Source organism: Juglans regia, chromosome 2 (genome assembly GCF_001411555.2).
Source record: "Juglans regia cultivar Chandler chromosome 2, Walnut 2.0, whole genome shotgun sequence".
Classification (NCBI taxonomy): domain Eukaryota; kingdom Viridiplantae; phylum Streptophyta; class Magnoliopsida; order Fagales; family Juglandaceae; genus Juglans; species Juglans regia.
This window is the reverse complement of record NC_049902.1, coordinates 6,541,137-6,559,684: the sequence shown is the minus strand read 5'-3', so window position 1 is coordinate 6,559,684 and position 18,548 is coordinate 6,541,137. Positions and strand designations below refer to the sequence as shown.

Sequence of the window (18,548 nt, the reverse complement as noted above, 5' to 3'; positions counted from 1 at the left end):
CAATTGTGTCTTAACAGGTCAACTCGTTTTAACCTAAATCCATTAAAGCTAAATCCAAACCCAATATTGTTGTGTCGTGTTCTTGTTAAGTTAATGGGTATATTGTCACCCCTAGCTTTGACTGCCTAAATTTCATTTTTTGGATTCAAGAAGCGTCTTTTAAATATTAAAATAATTCTCATCCAGTCCTTAATTTGTATTTGTTTTCATAAATAAAGTAATTTTACAAAAAAAAATTCTCGAAAAAATCTCTTTCTGAAAATAGGTTCAAAAGGACAACCATTTTTTCAAACCCCATTATTTTTTTTTTAAAGGAAACTCTCATCATTCATTCATAAAAAAAACTTACATCTATGACCAGATACATACAGGGATATCTCCATATCAACCATCACCTCATAAACCAATTAGTGCATTTGGAGCTCCACTAGTACACCACTATCTCCCAAGAGATGAACTCCTTATTTATTTTTACTAAACAATAAGTAAAGCAGTAAGATAAATGCGAAAAATGACAGTTTACAGTTTGGACCAACTCTATTAGACTTCGGAATTTGTGATGGCGCGTGAAGGCAACACGCTTATCTCTTTTTAACCACAAAAGTCAAATTTGAAAGATCTGATAGTAGTGATTCCGATGATCCGACGCGTGTCTAGAAAAGCTGTCGGAATGGGTGGCACTTGAAGATCATACGTAGTTGTGAGCGGCGCGTGAGGATTAGGGTGGTGATTTTTGCAAACTGCCACTATCCTCCAAACGATTTGTGGCCTGAGTCTTCTTGTGCTATACATGTTTATTGAGAGTTGCCGGAAAACTATAGATTTGTCTATTTTGGCCTTGAAGGAAACAAAATAATTAAGAAAAGAGAATTATCTTGATAGACAAAGTGAGTAGATGAAGAAATGAGGGAATGAGAGAGCTCCTCCTTCTCCGGCAAAAATCAGATCTGGAGGCTTTTTGAGAGAGAGTTTGCCTTTAAAGGGAGAGAGAGAGAGAGAGAGAGAGAGAGAGAGAGAGGAAGAGTTTCCACGATTCGGTAATCTTGATTTAAATCAATGCCAAGAACTATTCAAATGCCTTTACATATATGTTCATCGTGTGTGTAAAGGCATATATGTAAGGCATTTGAATAGTTCTTGGCATGCTATGATCTTTCTCAAACTCGTTGTGTGGGCACGTTCGGATCTCGCCATTTACACAAATTCCCATTAATTGAGAATATCTCTAAAGTCATTATTAATCTAAGCATACTTTTAATTCGGATCTCACCATTTACACAAAATTCCATAAAATGTTTTCAAAATCTTTAGGAACTTTTGGAATTATAAAAAAGAAAGGAAAAAAAAAAAAAAAAAAAAAGAAGAAATCATGCATATAACTTGCACTAGAACACAGTAACATTAACCGAGTCTCTTTTATTTCTAAGCAAGCGGTCCAAGAAAAAGGGGGGCTGGAGAGTTGAAGTGGGCTACAATCTTTGTTTTATTCCAAGCTTTTAAAACCTTGGCCCTCGGTTATAAAAATGATTGGCCGAGTAGCACAGTTGTGTTTGCTGCTAGCTGCGAGTTCCTGGGGAAGACCCAAATACAATTTCCACCCAATACAAGTCATTCTTTCTTGCACAGATCTCAAACTATACATCACATTATATGAGAACCAACACAAATGCAGAGCTTCATGAACTATTGTACCACAATGTTCACTTATATGCAAATTCTTGTACAAGTTTTTCACCAGTCTTAAACCTCGGGTTGAAAGTTTTCTCGCAAAAATCGGTAAAGCTCCTCGGCAACCTTCGCTGGATACTCCTCCTGCGGAAGAAGAGCTCCTGGAACCTCTACAAACTTGCTCACTCCTTTTGCTCCCCTGAGAGCTTCCATCTCTGCTTTTGACCTCTTTGGAGATCCTTCACTTGACACAACTAGCACAGGTAACTTCCCCTCCAAATTTGCAAATAGTTCAAGAAACTCTTCCCGAGATTCAACAGGGTCAAGTAGACCGGTTAAGAAAGCAGCAGGCAAATATCGAGCACCCTTCTTTTTTGTTAGTGCGTATCTGCTTTCGACAATTTCTGGAGTAACATTGTCAGAATTGGCATAGACATGGGATTTGTACTGGGATTCAATTGCCTTTTCATTACTGACAAGCATGTTATACATCATCCATCCCACTGCAGGGGTCCTTAAGGTGCCTCGAAGCAATCCGTACCTGGTAGCCAACATAAATATATAGTCAAACAAGAAGAAAGAGAGGCCAAGTATTCCCCAATTTAATCAACAAAACAAATCTGATTAATACATAGCTAAGATACCATGGTAAATTCCTTATATTTGATGTATAATATTCATAATGCCTAGGACCATAAATGAACAGAGCTGTCCATAAACAAATCGAGCTTGAATAATATAAACTTTGGTTCATTTAATAGCTTGAACAAAAATTTAGGCTCTTTATTAAACAAGTCAAATTGATAAAACTTGGCTCGATTCGTTTAAGTTCAAATAACAAAGAAATCATGTAGATGTTTTTTTATATTTATATATTTTAGTACTAATATAGACGTGTTTGTGTGGGCGCATTCAAGTATTACTACATAAAGATATTTATATTAACTTTTTTTTTATAAGTAATAAAGATTTTATTCATACGAATGAAATAGGCATCGCCTGTGTATACAGGAAGTATACAAAAGAAAACACCTAATTACATTCTAGCTAAGGAAAGAAAGTCATGGACATTGTTTCCATCAAGTACAATGGCTGAAAACCATAGCATTAAAGTGCACATAAAAAAATTCTGAAACTCCTCCAGTGTGCGTTCCCTATCCTCAAAACATCTCTCATTCCTTTCGGACCATGTGCACCACATGATACAAAACGGGATCATCTTCCACACTGCCGCCACTTGTGGACAGCCTTGAAGCTCCTTCCAACAAGCCAATAAATCCACCACCCGTGGAGGCATTACCCAAGTAATATCCATTCTTCGAAAGATCTCATTCCGTAACCCCCTAGTGACCTCACAATACAAAAGTAAGTGATCTACAGATTCTCCCTTTTTTTGCACAAATAGCACCAATCCATCACTATGATTCCCCTCTTTCTTAGATTGTCCGTAGTCAAGATCTTCCCAAGAGCGGCGGCAATCCATACGAAGAACGCTACCTTACTAGGCACTCGTGATCTCCAAATCCTCTTCCATGGAAATGATAGATGACTTTGGGTTGACAACATCTTGTAGTAGTTCCTGACTGTAAATTTTTTACTACCATTAGCCCTCCATTGCAACCTATCCTCTTGAGCCGTAATATTTCCCATAGAATAGAGCAACATGAAAAAATCATATATAGCCTACAATTCCCAATCATGAATATTTCTATTAAAGAGAATATTCCACTTGTAAGATCCCTGGGAGAATACCCTCATATATGCAACAGAGGCCTCTCTATTAGCTGCAATACTATAGAGTGCTGGAAATCCCCTGTATAAAGCGCACTCTCCACAACAAACATCATGCCAAAATCTGATTCTGGAACCATCTCCCACCACTACTCGTATGTGACTTTCGAGGCCCTGCCAACCTTTCCTAATAAATTTCCATAAGCCCACACCATGTCTCACTCTTACTTCCTTAGAGCACCATCCTCCCACCCCCTCCCATGTCTAGAATCATAATCTCCTTCCATAATGTGTTTCCCTCTAAGTGGTACCTCCATAACCATTTGCCCAATAAAACTTTATTGAACGTTCGTAAATTGCAAATCCCCAAACCTCCATTTAGAATAGGAGAACAAACCTTGTTCCAGTTAACTAAATGGAATTTGGCTTCCTCCTCCATTCCCCCCCCCCCCCCCCAACAAAAAGGATCGGAATAATCTCTCAATTCTAGTCACCACCCCTGTAGGCAAAGGAAAGAGTGAAAGGAAAAAAGTGGGGAGATTGGTTAATGAACTCTTAATTAAAGTAAGTAGACCCCATTTCGATAGATTCATCCATTTCCACCTAGCAAGCTTCCTCTCTACTTTCTCCACCACCCCATCCCAAATGGCTCGAGCCTTAAAATTGGCCCCCAGCGGAAGACCCAAAGAATTCATAGGCAAGAACGACACCTTGCAATCCAACAACCGTGCCAAGTTGTTAATATTAGGCATTGCACCCACCGCAACCATCTCGGATTTACTAAGATTAACCTTAAGCCCCGACACAGCTTCAAAGCATAGCAAGAGAGCTCGCAGAGATTGAATCTGACCAGTATCCACATCACAAAATAAGAGTGTATCATCTACAAATAAAATATGAGAGAGTGAAGTGGTACCATTTGTGCCATTACCCACCGAAAAACCGAATAAAAAACCTCCACCAACAGCGGCGTTCACCAACCGCCCCAATGCCTCCATAACAATGACGAACAAGAGAGGAGACAAAGAATCCCCCTGCCTCAAACCACGTGAGCAGCTAAAGAATCCAGCAGGAGTACCATTAACTAATACTAACAAACGGACGGTAGATATACAACGACGGATCCAAGAAATCCACCTGTCACCAAAACCACACCTACCAAGCAAGTAAAGAAGGAAATCTCAATTCACATGGTCATAAGCCTTTTCCATGTCCAGCTTGCAAAGAATACCTAGAACACCTTCCCGCAACCTATGATCCAAGCACTCATTGGCAATAAGCACCGAATCCAGAATTTGTCTCCCCCTAATGAAGACATTTTGAGGCTTAGAAATAATATGTTCATCACTGAGCTAAGCCTATTTGTCAAGACCTTGGAGATAATTTTATAAACTCCACTCACCAGGCTTATGGGGCGAAAATCTTCAACTACTTTAGCCCCATGTTTCTTTGGAATAAGAGCAATGAACGTCGCATTTAGGCTTTTCTCAAATTTTATGGAAAGAGTGGAATTCTACAAAAATCTGCATAATATCATATTTTACTACATCCCAACAAGCCTGGAAGAAACCCATTGAGAAACCATCTGGGCCCGGTGCCTTGTCCTTCACCATGTTACTAAGAACCTTACACACCTCATCTTCCTCAAATGCCCTTTCCAACCCATTAGCACTTTGTGAATCAATAGTCTCGAGTGACAAGCCATCAAGTTTTGGCCTCAGGCATACTGGTTCCGGAAGGAGGTTCTCAAAATGCTGCACAATATGATTTTCCACATCAACGGAGGATGAAAGCACTTGGGTACCTGAGTGGAGTGACTCAATAGTGTTACTGCGTTGATGTGAATTCGCCACTTTATGGAAGAATTTCATACATTTATCACCCTCTTTTAGCCAAAGGGCCCTGGATTTTTGTCGTCATGAAATCTCTTCCATCAATAGCACCTTCTCCAGGTTAGTTACAACCTCTCTTTTTCTAACAAGGGCCTCCTACGAGAGGTCTCCCGTCAATTCCCTGTTCTCCAAATATTGTAGTTCCTCCATAAGAGTATTCTTTTGATTGTCAATGTTACCAAACACCTCCAAATTCCACTTCTTTAGATCTTGCTTCAAAGCTTTGAGCTTACAAGCTAGAATGAAACTGGGGCTGCCTGTAAACATATAAGAGGACCACCAAGAACACACCTTCTCTACAAAACCCTCCGCCGCTAACCACATATTTTCAAACTTGAATGGTCTGTGTCTACCAATAATACCTCCACAGTCCAAGACAATAGGAAAATGGTCGGAGCACACACGGGGCAACCGTTTCTGAGAAAGATCAGGAAAGTACGCCTCCCACGACAGGGAGACAAGGAACCTATCCAATCTCGATCATCCCGCCCATTAGACCATGTGAACTCATCCTCGAGAAGAGGGAGATCCATAAGATCTAAATCAAATACAAACTCCAAGAACTCCTCCATAGCTGCCGAGTGGCGGTGAGTCCCCAAACTCTCGCTAGGAAAGCGAACAATATTAAAATCTGCCCCCATGTACCACGACACCTCCCATAAATAAATAAGACCCGCCAACTCGTCCCATAGTCGCCTCCTCTCATTATCCAAATTTGGAACATAAGCACCCGCAAAGGCTAATTCTCATCCATCAATCGTATTTTAAAAACGACTAGCAACCAAAAAATTTCCCAACACATTCATCAACCAACTCCACCACTCTTTTGTCCCACATTAAAAGAACCCCCCCGGACGCACCCAATGATGCCAAATAAGACCATCCTACATATGGACACCCCCACAAGCTACGGATTATTCTTCTATCGACTACCCTTAACTTTGTTTCTTGAAAGCACACTACATCCACTTTCCATGACCTCAATAAAGATCTTATACAAAGATGTTTATTGCAGTCATTCAGCCCCCTCACATTCCATGATAATAACTTAGGCTTCATGGTAACAAAGAGTGCCCCTCCCTTTCGGTCTATCTCTTCCACCCCCCCTTCTTTAGCTTCATAGTTGATTGTGCAAGAAAGCCTTTTAAGTTCTCTGTCTCGCTTCGTGTTCGACTTCGAACAGCTATTTTCAATAGCAGTGAGAAGGGCTCTAAATTGATCCTCATAGCTACACAAGAAATACCAAGAGCAGAATACATCTCCTCCACCTGCTTAAACACCCAATCCGATGCAGATAAATCTAGGTTAGGAGAAATTGTGCATAAAGGAGTTGGTTCCTCCATCCCCTCAACAGAAAGCCCATTGTCTAGACTAGTCACTACCAAAGCCGAGTCTTGATCTCACGACTGAGGCTGAAAGTGAGTTTTCATGTCCATTAGCACCCTTCAGAAAGTAAGAAAGCCACCTACGGAGGAGATGAGGCTACTATTACCATTGAGGACTCACCTAACTCCATCGGCTTGTTCTGTGGCTCCATCGGTCGGTTCTGTTGAGGAAAAAGTATAGATTGCTTCACACGGCGCCTCCAAAGGAAAAAGAGTAGTCGCCAGTAGTGGAAAGGGTGCCACGACTGCCGTAGAAAGCCCAGCAGCCTCCATCAACCAATTATGTGCATGACCCAACTCGGCAAAGCCACTTAAGGTGGTGCATAAGTTCACACCAGCTTCGGCATTTCCACCAATCGGGGCTAATACGATCATCAGGGATTGAAGAGTGGGGGCGACAGCCGTCAAAGGCCTAACAGCCTCAGTCGACCGAGTCTATGCCAGACCCAACACCTCCAAGTCACGTGAAGTAGTGCAGGAGATCACACCAGTCGCATCGCCTGAGCCACCCCTTTGAACACCCTCCGATGGTGGTGCCACTACCTTCGCCGGAGACCCCGCCGCCTTTGCCGACACCGGAACAAGGTCCCCGTTGCCCTCAACGCAAGCCACTACTCCAGGTGGAAGGGAGGCCCCGCGCCTGCTCCACACAGGCCCCATGGGTCTGAGATCTACCTTGGAAAGCCTGGGCCCATTAGATGGGCCCTTCCCCTTAGCAAGCCCAAAAGAGGGACCAACTTCAGGCCCATATGGAAATGACTTGGTCTCCTTACCCTTTGGTTGACCCTTGGGCTCCTGGCCCTTTAATTGCCCAATAACAGGCCCATTACCCGAACCAAAACTCAAATCCCACCCTTGATCCTCAACGCACCATTTCAGCCAAATAATATTACCTTGCAGTACCCCCATCTGTGTTTGCATATCAGACAAAACCCGCATGATATTTTCCTTTTGGAGGCCATCAAATCTCCTGCCACCCTCCTCACGTCCCTGAGTACCTACCAAAACAATGCTACTGTCATCCCCACTAGCCACCCTCCTTTCCAACTGACGGGATATGTCCACAGTCCTTGATATTTGGAGAGCCTCCTTATACGACTGAGGAGTTTTCAAAATTGGTGGTGGCTGCCTACCGAAGCAAGTAGCCTCCCTTAAAACCTCAGCAAGTTTCTTCCATCCCCTCCCATCTCTGTCATCTAGGACAAAAATACAGTTAAGAAGCCCACCCCCTCAATGCTCTTCCAGTGCCATGAATGCACCTTGAACATTTGAGCACCTCTACACAGTGAAGCCCCTGTCCCCTTCACGATGATTAGCATTAAACCTCTTTCTCCTTGCATTCACGCCATCCTCCAGGACTCTGCAGAACCACCATGCCGTGACTAACTCCATCTTCATGTTTTTCACAAACTTCCACCCTCTCTCTGTAAGAATCAGCCATTGGCCCTCCCTAGAAATCTCAAAAGATTTTAGTTCAATGGCAATGGTTTTCCCATGCACCATTTCTCCTTCCAACCAATCACAGTTCAGACTTTCAACCAATCATGAACACCATCCTAAACTAATTTCACTCGAAAAAAATGCTGAGAGATAATGTGTATGGAGAGGATTTTCTCTCTCTATGATTTTCTCTCTCTCAACCAGAAAATCTATTTTATATTAACTTGAAATTGTTTCGTCAAATTTTATAAATATAAAATCATATAAATATTCTATTTTATGATAAATAGTCACATATGGTTTATTACAAATACAAGATTAGTTAATATATCTTTTATAAATCCATATACATAGTTTAGCTAGCTAACTTAAATGATATTATTTCAATAAACATAAGTAATTAATTATTATTTCGAATTCATAAAGGTATATGAGATTTTAGAAATAAAATTTATTTCATTTAAGAAAATAATCTATTTATCAATAACTTGTGAACAAGCTCAAACTCGTTTGAATAATAAAATTAACAGATCATGAACAAATATTTTTTAAAATAAAAATTAAATGAACATAGCTTGAACATTCAACACTCGGTCTATTCAGCTCGATTGCAACCACAATAATGCTAATCACACTACTATCGATAAGTGATAGTTCAAACAAATGGAAGAACCTTTTCCGGAAATCTAACACCAAGTCCCTTGCCATCCAAACTAAGATATGGAGCATGATCTAGCTATCTGAGTTAGGGCTTGAGTGATAGGATAACAGACAGGTACACACACACATGAAAAAAAAAACACACACAAAAAAAAAAAAGTTAAGAGTTTTTCTGCAAAATGTAGAGTTCTTCACTTCTGAAGTGTGTCTGGCGTTACTAAGAATGCATAAAATAGCAAAAACAAGCTAAAACTTCTGGCCATACTGGAGGTATTGAGATTCAACATACCGTGTTTCCATACTAGAATCTCGACCAAACACAATAGGAAGGGGACCAGCCCATGTAGGCGCAACAGCAGCTATGGCCGTTGGTTTCACCAAACCCTTTTTCACAGCACGAACTGTAATTGTTGCTGCATGCCCTCCTCCAAAGACCACCAAATTATTCCCTAGTTCAATGGTGAAAAGATATTAGCAAAAAAGTCTAGCAAATGAGTAAATTAGTAACTTCTTGGAAACATTAAAAAAAGTAAGCAAAATTCTGGCTATGCAGAACAAACTAAGATATTCCAAGGCAAACATTTTTCCTGAAAGTTCTGATAATGTTAACATAATATGCACATAATAGAATCAGAGCACAAGAATTTTGCGAACAAGATATATTTTTTTTTATAAGTGTTTTGCGAACAAGATATGACAGGCAAAGGAAGTGAAACCAAAATGCCATTTCCTAGACTGTCCATGCATAAATCAGCTAGTTAAGAAACCCAAAGATGCAAAATTAAAATAAGTTCTATATTCACTTGTACTTGGTTTTTCGGCATATGTTTATAAAACTTATAGGATTAATAACAACAACAAAAATTCTGCAAGTTCCGCATTATTCCACTCCCCACCCAACCCATCAGTCTGTCAGTGCCGACAAGGGTGTGCATACTATGAATTGAGTTTTAGAGCTCTAAATGACCATTTACTTCTTTGGGGGCATACAGCATGCATCCGTTTGTGACTTTGAGAGGCTAGCCTAACCTGACCCTCCCAGCAGCTTCAGAGTTGTATCTATTTAGCTCAACTTATCAAATAGCAGGAGCCTGAATTAAAACCAAAGAGTATGAATAGGTTGCTCTCATTCTGGTTCCTCACTGTATCCTTAATTTTTGAATGGATTCCAAGTGGGTGAGGCACCAAACAAGTATAAATATTTTCTAAAACATAATCCTCTTTTATTATAACTTTAATCATTACCAATTTTAGATCATGATGTTTGAAACTTTATTTTACAGGTGTAGGGTGTATTATCCGATTGTTATGTAACTAGATGTATGTTGTTGTATACCTCTTGTGTACTTGGGCTATGCCTATTTACTTCTATTAATAAAATGTTTGTCTTACTTATGAAAAAAAAGGGTGTATTATCCGACCCTTTATAATTTGAAATGTATTGAAAAGAGGTGCTCATGCTCTTCAGAAAGTATGAAATGCTTTAAGAACAAAAATTAGTAAATTGGGTCATCATTATCTTCAAAAGCAATCATCATACCAACCTGAGCCACTTATTGGGCTATTGGGAGCATTAATGAAGTCAACAAGGAATGTTTCCAGGACATCGGCATTGTAATCTATCTTCGGCCTATCAGAGTAACCCAGACCAGGCCAATCTACAATAGTGGCTCGCCAATTGACTTCACCAACTTGTTGAACAATGTCTCTTGCCACTAATCTCCATTCTTCAACAGTACTAACATCAGAAATGGTCGGCATCATTAGGATATTTTTAGGAGGATCAGAGCTCTCCCTTTCATGCTCCTCATAATAGATGTTAACATAATCGTCCTTATATTTCCATTGCCAGTTACTAGTCTGAAACAGGAAACATAAGACAAACAGAACTTGGACTCCTACATTTGTGATCAAAATGGACATTACAAAAGTAATGGCAAACAAAGCAACAAGATGACTACCTCTAAAGCAGTTGACAAATTCTAGTTCTTATAAAAAAAATACATTAAAGGCATACACATCAGCTTGGGGGAAAACCTGGTTCCGTATTGTTAATGAACACACATGAAATCAAATCCATTCCACTCTATAACCCTATATAAAATATATTGCTAAATGTGATCTCTTTTGTGATGTAGAATATTCAAATTTCGGGACTAATTGTTAGCAACTATAAAATTCCGTTATGAAAAGCAATATTAACATAGTTATTAGCCTTTTATGCCCAAGGAAACTACCTATATCACGAGATCCAAGTGCAAGAATTTCTACGGGTTCCCATGATATCCATCTAAATTGATAAAATTCGATTTAATTAGGATTGGATCTAAATCTATTTGACAACTCTATAGAAGTGTGAGAAGACAACAGAAAAGTTCTAACTTTTAACGATTACTTTTTGCTCATTACATCTTCTGTCTGACAAAATGGAACTTCAGAATTCTGAAAACAATCATAGAAATCCAATTCGAGCACAGAACAAAAGGAATCCTTTAGGCTCACCTTTGATGGGTTCGGTGTCTTATCGTCCACCAAGACCTTGGAGTAATCCAGAGTAGTTGAGGCCCTGACTGAAAGGGGTTTAAGAAAATTAGAAGTTCGAGTGCAAAAGGGTCTACGGGTTTTGAGAGAAAGTGTAAGGGAGGGTGATGAAGATGTGAAGAATGTTGCAGAAAACGCCATGGACGACGCAGAAAACGCGAGCTAACCACTCCAGTATTGACTCCAATAATTTGAGACTCTCAGTTTTGCAAATTTACCCGAATATCATTGGTCTTCAATCTTCCACACGTTCTGCAAAACAGGGAAACCAACCGTCGACGTGTTTCCTTCCCAAATGCGATGATTCCTTTAGGTACATGTTGAGGCGATATTCACTTTATTGCATCGAAAGGTGGATACTCACCCTTGTTGAGGCGATAGGGTCAGCCCACCTTAGACCGTTAAAGGCTTTTCGAAAGGAATAGCAAGAGTTGAGTATTTCAATCCGACCCGAGTAATTTCTCTTCAAATTATCCGATGTATAACTCCTGAATCCTTATCAAAGTAAATTTATTCTGGAAACTACCAATAAAAAACGAGTAGGATTTCTTATAATTTTATATATATTTTTCGAAAATATTTAAAGTTAGTTGTGGGAATTCTCAATCCAAATGGATCAGGCAAAAATGTATTATTTATTGGTGATGTTTTGTTAGTTTAATTTTGATTTAAACATGAATTGAGTCTAAATTTATCATCGAGATAGATTTATATTCATAAATAGTTTATTTATTATTCAAACGAATATATATGAACTTGTTCATAATGTATTTAATTTTTGATAAAATATATATTTATATGAATAATTATTTTCATCAGTCACTATTCGATACCCTTTAAAAAGTCTCAGGCTAGGATAGTCATTTCAGTGAGTCGTTTTTCTTTTTTCTTTTTCCTTTTCCTGAGCAAAGGAAATATGGGTATAGAATTTTACAATACAAGCAATTACTTTAATCCAAAACTTTCAAATCTATTGGTTTTGCTGGTTTGTTTGTAGAAAAATTTTAGACATAAACTTTACATTTCTGCACACCACTTAAAAATATGTGATTTTACTCTTTTATCTTTATATTTCATGAAAGAAAAATTCTAAACATAAGTCATACACTCATGTTTATATGAGAATAAAAAAAGTAAAATCACATATTTTTAAACGGTGTATAGAGTGTGGTATTTTTGTATAGCACGACTCTTGTTTGTATGGTGTACATGATCCTCTTAGTGAGATATCCTATGGAGATCAATACTAATTCAAAACCTTAATCACATGAAAATTCTCAAAGGAGGCATAGATCAAATATGTTCAATATAACTCAATCCAAAAGTTTGAGACTCACAAGTTTGGTACCATTTATGAAATATCAGTCTCTTTAGAGCTAATCACTTGCATTCATATGATTATATTCCAAAGTTGCATTCATCAGTTTCTTCCAACTTACAGAATCATGTTACTCTGGAAAAAAGATTCATTACATATTTGATGGTTGATGTTTGTGACAATCAAGCTAAGCTAAGTAACCATTCCAGTTGATGTTGTAAATGGCCTTTGTGATTGCTGTTGAAGTAGGATTCATTCATATGAAGCATGAACAGCAGCAGGAGGTTGGGCCGCCAACCTAGTTGTGAAAGTTTGTGATAGTACAGACATATAGCAACAGTAGAAAGTTTGGGATCAATTGGATCATATGAAGATCTGCCTCGTTTATTTTTACAACTTATCTTATTTAATTATTATAATTTTTTTAAATTTTCACATAAAATAAAATAAACAATTCAACTTTTTCAAATCTCAAAACAAAAATAATACTAAAAAAATATATTCTAACAATATTTTATTTAACTTTTAACTTTAATTTCATTTTATTTCATCTCATTTGAAACAAAGATTTTTTTTTTTTTTTTTAAAGTTTTTATTGGCATTTTGTTGTTTAACTCATCTAAGCCGCCCATTAAAGTCAATTTTGCGGTTGATTAATTAAATACAGATTCGCAGCTAAGACTTTGAGTGAATGCAAGGGTCAGCATGTGATTAGTGTTTTTTAAGTGTAAATTCAATTGAACTCCCCAAGTTTCCTCTATAAAAGTAATAAACATAACAAATAAAGTTAAGCATGCATGCTGCTGCCAGCATTTATCATAACAATAATTGTTTCCATTTGTTGAATATGAGTAATTTAAAGTACTTTTAAAAGAATCAATGTCGCGTGGTAATAAGATATCGTGTCATTAAAATTTAATATTCATGTGACTAATTTTAATGATATGACACGTAATTTTAATAATATGTCGTGTCATTCATATTTCAAAATATTATAAGTTTGGGAGTGGGATGAGATGTAAAATTATCATTTCATCATTATACATTTTTTAAATCTTTATACAAAATATAATAAACAATTCAACATTTTCAAATCTCAACACAATAATAATATTAAAATATAATATTTTATCAATAATAAATAAATAAAAATTATCAGGTGTGGAATACGAGAGTGAATACTGACTGATGTATAGCATTGTTCTATTTATATTGTATTTTATAATTTTATCTACAAACTTTGATAAACAAGCCATGAGGTTTTGAAATATTTTTACACCGTATACATATATGCTATGCGCACTCCTTATGAAGAAATTGAAGTTTTTGTATGTCCGTTACAGATTTGTCTATTTTTTTTCAAATGAAATGTGCAAAAATTGCATATCTTACAACTATAAAATCATTTTCCTTCATTTTATAAAAATTGAGGAGAATGAGACATTTAAATTGCAGAAGGATTAAACAATTATGTTAATTATAACTAAAGTTAATTAGGAAACAATATATAATTACTGCAAGAATGAATAAACAGCTTAAAGGTGTGTTATTTTAACTAGTAATGTTATAAACTATACTACTATCATATCATTATTTAGAATTTTGCTATATATAATCACTTTTGTATATTCTTTGTGCACTGCACTGATGTGATTGGCTGCATCAATTTTTTTTAATACGCAGCCAATCACATCAAAAGTAACTGCACATAAAATTGTTGCATTATTTAACTTTGTTAATGTGACGGTTTGTAATAATCCAATATTTATAATTTCCAATTTTCTAAAAACTATTGCATGATAGAGGTTGTAGACTCGATAATTTGTTAGATACTAGATCTCTAAAGAATAAGACCTAGTTTGGTTTCACGAATCTTTTAAACCATCTCATCTCATCTCAACATCTAAACATCATTCAAATATAAATATTTTTTAATTTTAAATTTTTTAATTTTTTAAATTTTTTTATTTAATCATTACCTAATCATTACAACTTTCTCAAATTTTTAAATAAAACACAAAAAATAATTCGACTTTTTCAAATTCTAAAATAAAAATAATATTAAAAAATTTTAACCCTACTTTATAATTTTTTTTTATTCAACTTTTTCTCAAAATCTCATAAAAATCTTAACTCAAATTATTTCACTACGATCTACAATAATCCTTCTCCTTTATGCCTCTGTCTCTCCCTTTCCCTCTTGGCCTCCTAAGTTTCTCCCAATTTTTCTTAGAATTTTATCAAATATTTTCCTGGTACGGAATTCATAGATAGATAAACAGAAAGATGTTTCAGAAGGTGCTGAAACTAGAAAGGAACTAAACAACATAAATACTTAGTAAAAGTCATAGAAAATATTGATGCTGATATTCCAAAAAGTCCTACAGATCGGGAAAGTGGGCATAGGGCTTAGTACAGTGAGCAGTTGGAAAAGTAATGGCCAGCAAAACCTGATCAAAAGTTTTTGCTGCCTCTTATTTTAATGTATTCAATACAACACAAAGCTAAGAATCAAAACCGATAATAAGGTCAAATTGCAGTAGATTTAAGGGCGTTCTGTCTGAAACGTTTGAGAAATCCCACAATCTTTTCAGGAGGGGGGGCTGCCTCTTTCACTGCAGGTATCTCAATTAAGGCTTCCAACCATGAAAATATCAGTGGAGTCTTCTCTGGGTCTATAATCTTGAAACCAAGGACTTCTTCCTGAACTTTATAGGAACCAAAACAGGATACAAGTACAACGTTCAAGAGTCCTATATTTTCGTGCTTAATGGATGTAGTGCCCTCAAGATCATCATCATCTGTAAAGGTGTTCTTCATTCCATCTTCCAATACCATTAATTTCTCAAACAGTTCCTTGATGGCTTTTTCTTGTGCTTCTCCATCGGATTTTATTACTAAGATCGTTGTCTCGAACACCTGCATGCAAAATTTACAAGCATTAAAAATTCTGAACAACTAACGAGAGTACGTTCTGTGTTTGTGAAAATTGACACAAACATATATATGTCCACAAACACACATGATCGGGCCTCGTTTGTATTCACAGCTCATCTCAACTCATCTCACTACTATTCACTATTATTAAACAACTTTAACTCATAAATCTCATTACTATTCACAACTCATCTTACTACTATTCACAATTCATTTCAACTCATATTCGAATCCAAACGACACCAGTTAAAACTGAGAGGGAGAGTGATTTTCATTCAAAACTATATATTCATTTGTGTATCACTTTATAAATATATAGATGTACAGGAGACTAAGTATGGAAACATGTATAAAAGGTAAGTAGACTAATTATACAAATTAGACAGATTTCTAGAATTAAGATAACTGATTTTTTGGAGATGGAGAATCTAGAAAATATAACAACTCAATGCTAAAGAAAACAATCCAAACATTGTAAAGACTAAAGACCCATTTTCAAAATTACTCCTAAATGGATAAATATATACTTTGCTAGTCTGAATATTCTATATCCATATCTTTTGAGCATGTTCTAATTTCTAAAAAAAGAATGGTCAAACACCATAGCATGTCGGAATATTCCAAATTCATATAATTTTGGGAATATATTCTCATCACATCACTCAATTATAGAGATGCTTTTTAATGCCTCCAACAGATATAAATATATATATATATATATGTGCAACAGTAGAAGATAAGAGAAATCCAATTGAGATCATGAACTCAAAGAATCGACCAAATTATAAAAATGCTGTAAGAAAGTTTGTGAATCAATTTAAGGTAGATGTCGTTTCATCTGACCTGTTGCTGGAGAAAGCTAACCCAGAAACGAACTTGGGCTCTTTTGTAGGGATCTTGGGGTAGCAGTGGAGGACCATTTTTCCAGGTTTCATCGATGTATTCGAGGATAATAGATGACTCAACAATGGGTTTTCCATTATGAACAAGGACAGGAACCTTCTTGTGAATGGGATTGTAGTTGAGCAGAAGGGGGCTTTTGTTCTTCAAATCTTCTTCCACATACTTGTAGGGTATACCTTTAATTTTAAGGCCCAGTTCCACACTCTTTACGAAAGGACTAGTCCATGCTCCGTGCAGCGTTACTTGGTCTTCCTCCGCCATATCTTTCTCTCTTTCTCAGTGTTTTCTCTTGGCTATTGAGTTTCAACGTTATTGGCCGAAGCTTCATTTGTAGTGCTCGTCGCCTTCCTTCTTTCACTTCGTCAACTTTCTTGAAGAAAAAGCCGTGGAAATAAAACTTCTTTCGTCATGGAATACATCAGCCAAGTCAATTGTTTATGATTTAATTTCTTGCACGAAAAGAAATAGAAAACAAAAACGAACATTTCATTGGATTTATAAAATTTTGAAAGAAAATTTTAGAATGATCTAAAGATGATCTGTAGATGATAATAAAATAGTAATTAATAATATTAAAAAAAATAATAAATTAATCTGAGCTTACACTAACCAAAAATAGCAAAGTTTTGATCGAGAAATCCTCGATTTTGTAGCTTTAAATTTTTTTTTTTTTATAAATTGTAGCTTTAAATTGAACTATATAAATGAGTAAGTACTCAAACCCATGATCTATTAATACTAAACAGGATACAGATGATCAGCTTGACATCCAGATCAAAGAACCGTTAGACAAGAAGAAGAGACAAACGAATGAGCAGTACCCCTAGAGCCAGAGGAAATTATCATTAGCTCGTAAGACCACAAGTAGTGTACTCAATAAATTTTGATTAGAAAATTTATTTTTATAAATTTAATTAATTACTTTTTAATAATATTAAATAATAGCTCAATAAATTTATTATTATTTTATTAAAATATTGATTTTAAACTTTTTATTTTTTTTAATTTTAATTGTAATTTAAATATTTATTCGTTATTAAAAAAATTACACATTAATTTTCTAACGTTGATATTATTCTAACGGATAAAATTTTTAACCATCTTTTTTTTTACAGCGATCATATTTTTTCAACTAATATATAATTGTATTAAAATTTATTGTTGTATTAAAGTTTTTACAACTCATATTTTTCGAGACACGTTAGCACCTAGCTAAAGCAGTACAAGTTGCTTTTGATTATATTTTTTCTCATTTGTTTCTTTTGATAAGTTTTGAAAAGATTAAAAAAATGGCTCATTTAGTAGACATGACTTTTCAATCTTAATGGCAAATTGCGGACTAATCTCCTCACTTATTTTAAGTGATTGAACATACGTGGGAGAGAAGTGAGACAAGAAGCAACGGGAAGATAATTTTTTAGTCTAAAAATAATATTTGACCAGTCCCATGGGCTCAACAAATTTAGTCAATGATATAATGTGTGGCTAAAATCACTGTTAATTTGTTGAGTCCATTGTTGCACTTTATTTTGCACATTAACTATTCATTGGCCAAAATTTAATTTTATTGAACCCACTACTAGTGCTCTAATACCTTTTGGTCTCATGAATATTGTTCCTCAAGTTTTCCAAAGATGGGTGGACAAAATATTTTAAGATCTTAAAGATTTTTATGTAGTTTCCAAAACAATGGAAGAACAAAATATAAGCAACATAATATTAAAAAATAGAGGTAGAAAGGTTGTCCATAGAATTTCTAGGATTAGTTCTAAACTATTCATGTTTAAAACTACAAGAGAATATTATTTCCAAAATAAAAAGAATTCCCTAAATACATTGAAGATAAAAAGAAAATTACAAAGTTAATAAGGAATTCTCAATTATTGTAGAAATTACATCAAAACCCCTTTTAAAAATAAATCACTTGAGAGGGGAGTTTATTTCCCTCCTTCCCGCATGGGGTTTGTCCCCCTTAGGGCCCAAGCTAGCCAATGAGTAGTCCCAATACAAAAGCAACGAAGGAAGGACGGTCAGACCAAACCTGAGAAGGACCATCAAGTCAAATATGGTGAC

General features: G+C 36.1%; 2 protein-coding genes across 2 annotated transcripts; both read right to left on the bottom strand.

Moving 5' to 3' along the window:
- Window positions 1–1,457: 1,457 nt before the first annotated feature.
- LOC108995470 lies at window positions 1,458–11,701 on the bottom strand. Its single transcript, XM_018971044.2, has 4 exons — window positions 11,279–11,701; window positions 10,321–10,636; window positions 9,066–9,225; window positions 1,458–2,209 (listed from the first exon to the last, which is right to left on the bottom strand). Exons 1-4 carry the CDS (start codon window positions 11,456–11,458, stop codon window positions 1,741–1,743), a joined length of 1,125 nt encoding a protein of 374 aa, XP_018826589.1. The 5' UTR covers window positions 11,459–11,701; the 3' UTR covers window positions 1,458–1,740.
- Window positions 11,702–14,969: 3,268 nt separating this feature from the next.
- LOC108995469 (glutathione S-transferase U9-like) lies at window positions 14,970–16,815 on the bottom strand. The gene is made up of 2 exons (XM_018971043.2): window positions 16,416–16,815; window positions 14,970–15,554 (listed from the first exon to the last, which is right to left on the bottom strand). The coding sequence occupies exons 1-2, from the start codon at window positions 16,734–16,736 to the stop codon at window positions 15,165–15,167; spliced, it is 711 nt and encodes a 236-aa protein (XP_018826588.1). The 5' UTR covers window positions 16,737–16,815; the 3' UTR covers window positions 14,970–15,164.
- Window positions 16,816–18,548: the final 1,733 nt, after the last annotated feature.

Bases quoted from the DNA above. Each gene is read 5' to 3' on its own strand.
- LOC108995470 (XM_018971044.2), bottom strand. From the start codon at position 11,458: ATGGCGTTTTCTGCAACATTCTTCACATCTTCATCACCCTCCCTTACA. The intron at 10,637-11,278 runs GTGAGCCTAAAG...TTCCTGTTTCAG, and splicing joins AGACACCGAACCCATCAAAG to ACTAGTAACTGGCAATGGAA. The intron at 9,226-10,320 runs GTTGGTATGATG...CCATTGAACTAG, and splicing joins TAGCCCAATAAGTGGCTCAG to GGAATAATTTGGTGGTCTTT.
- LOC108995469 (XM_018971043.2), bottom strand. From the start codon at position 16,736: ATGGCGGAGGAAGACCAAGTAACGCTGCACGGAGCATGGACTAGTCCT. The intron at 15,555-16,415 runs GTCAGATGAAAC...TTTTGCATGCAG, and splicing joins TTAGCTTTCTCCAGCAACAG to GTGTTCGAGACAACGATCTT.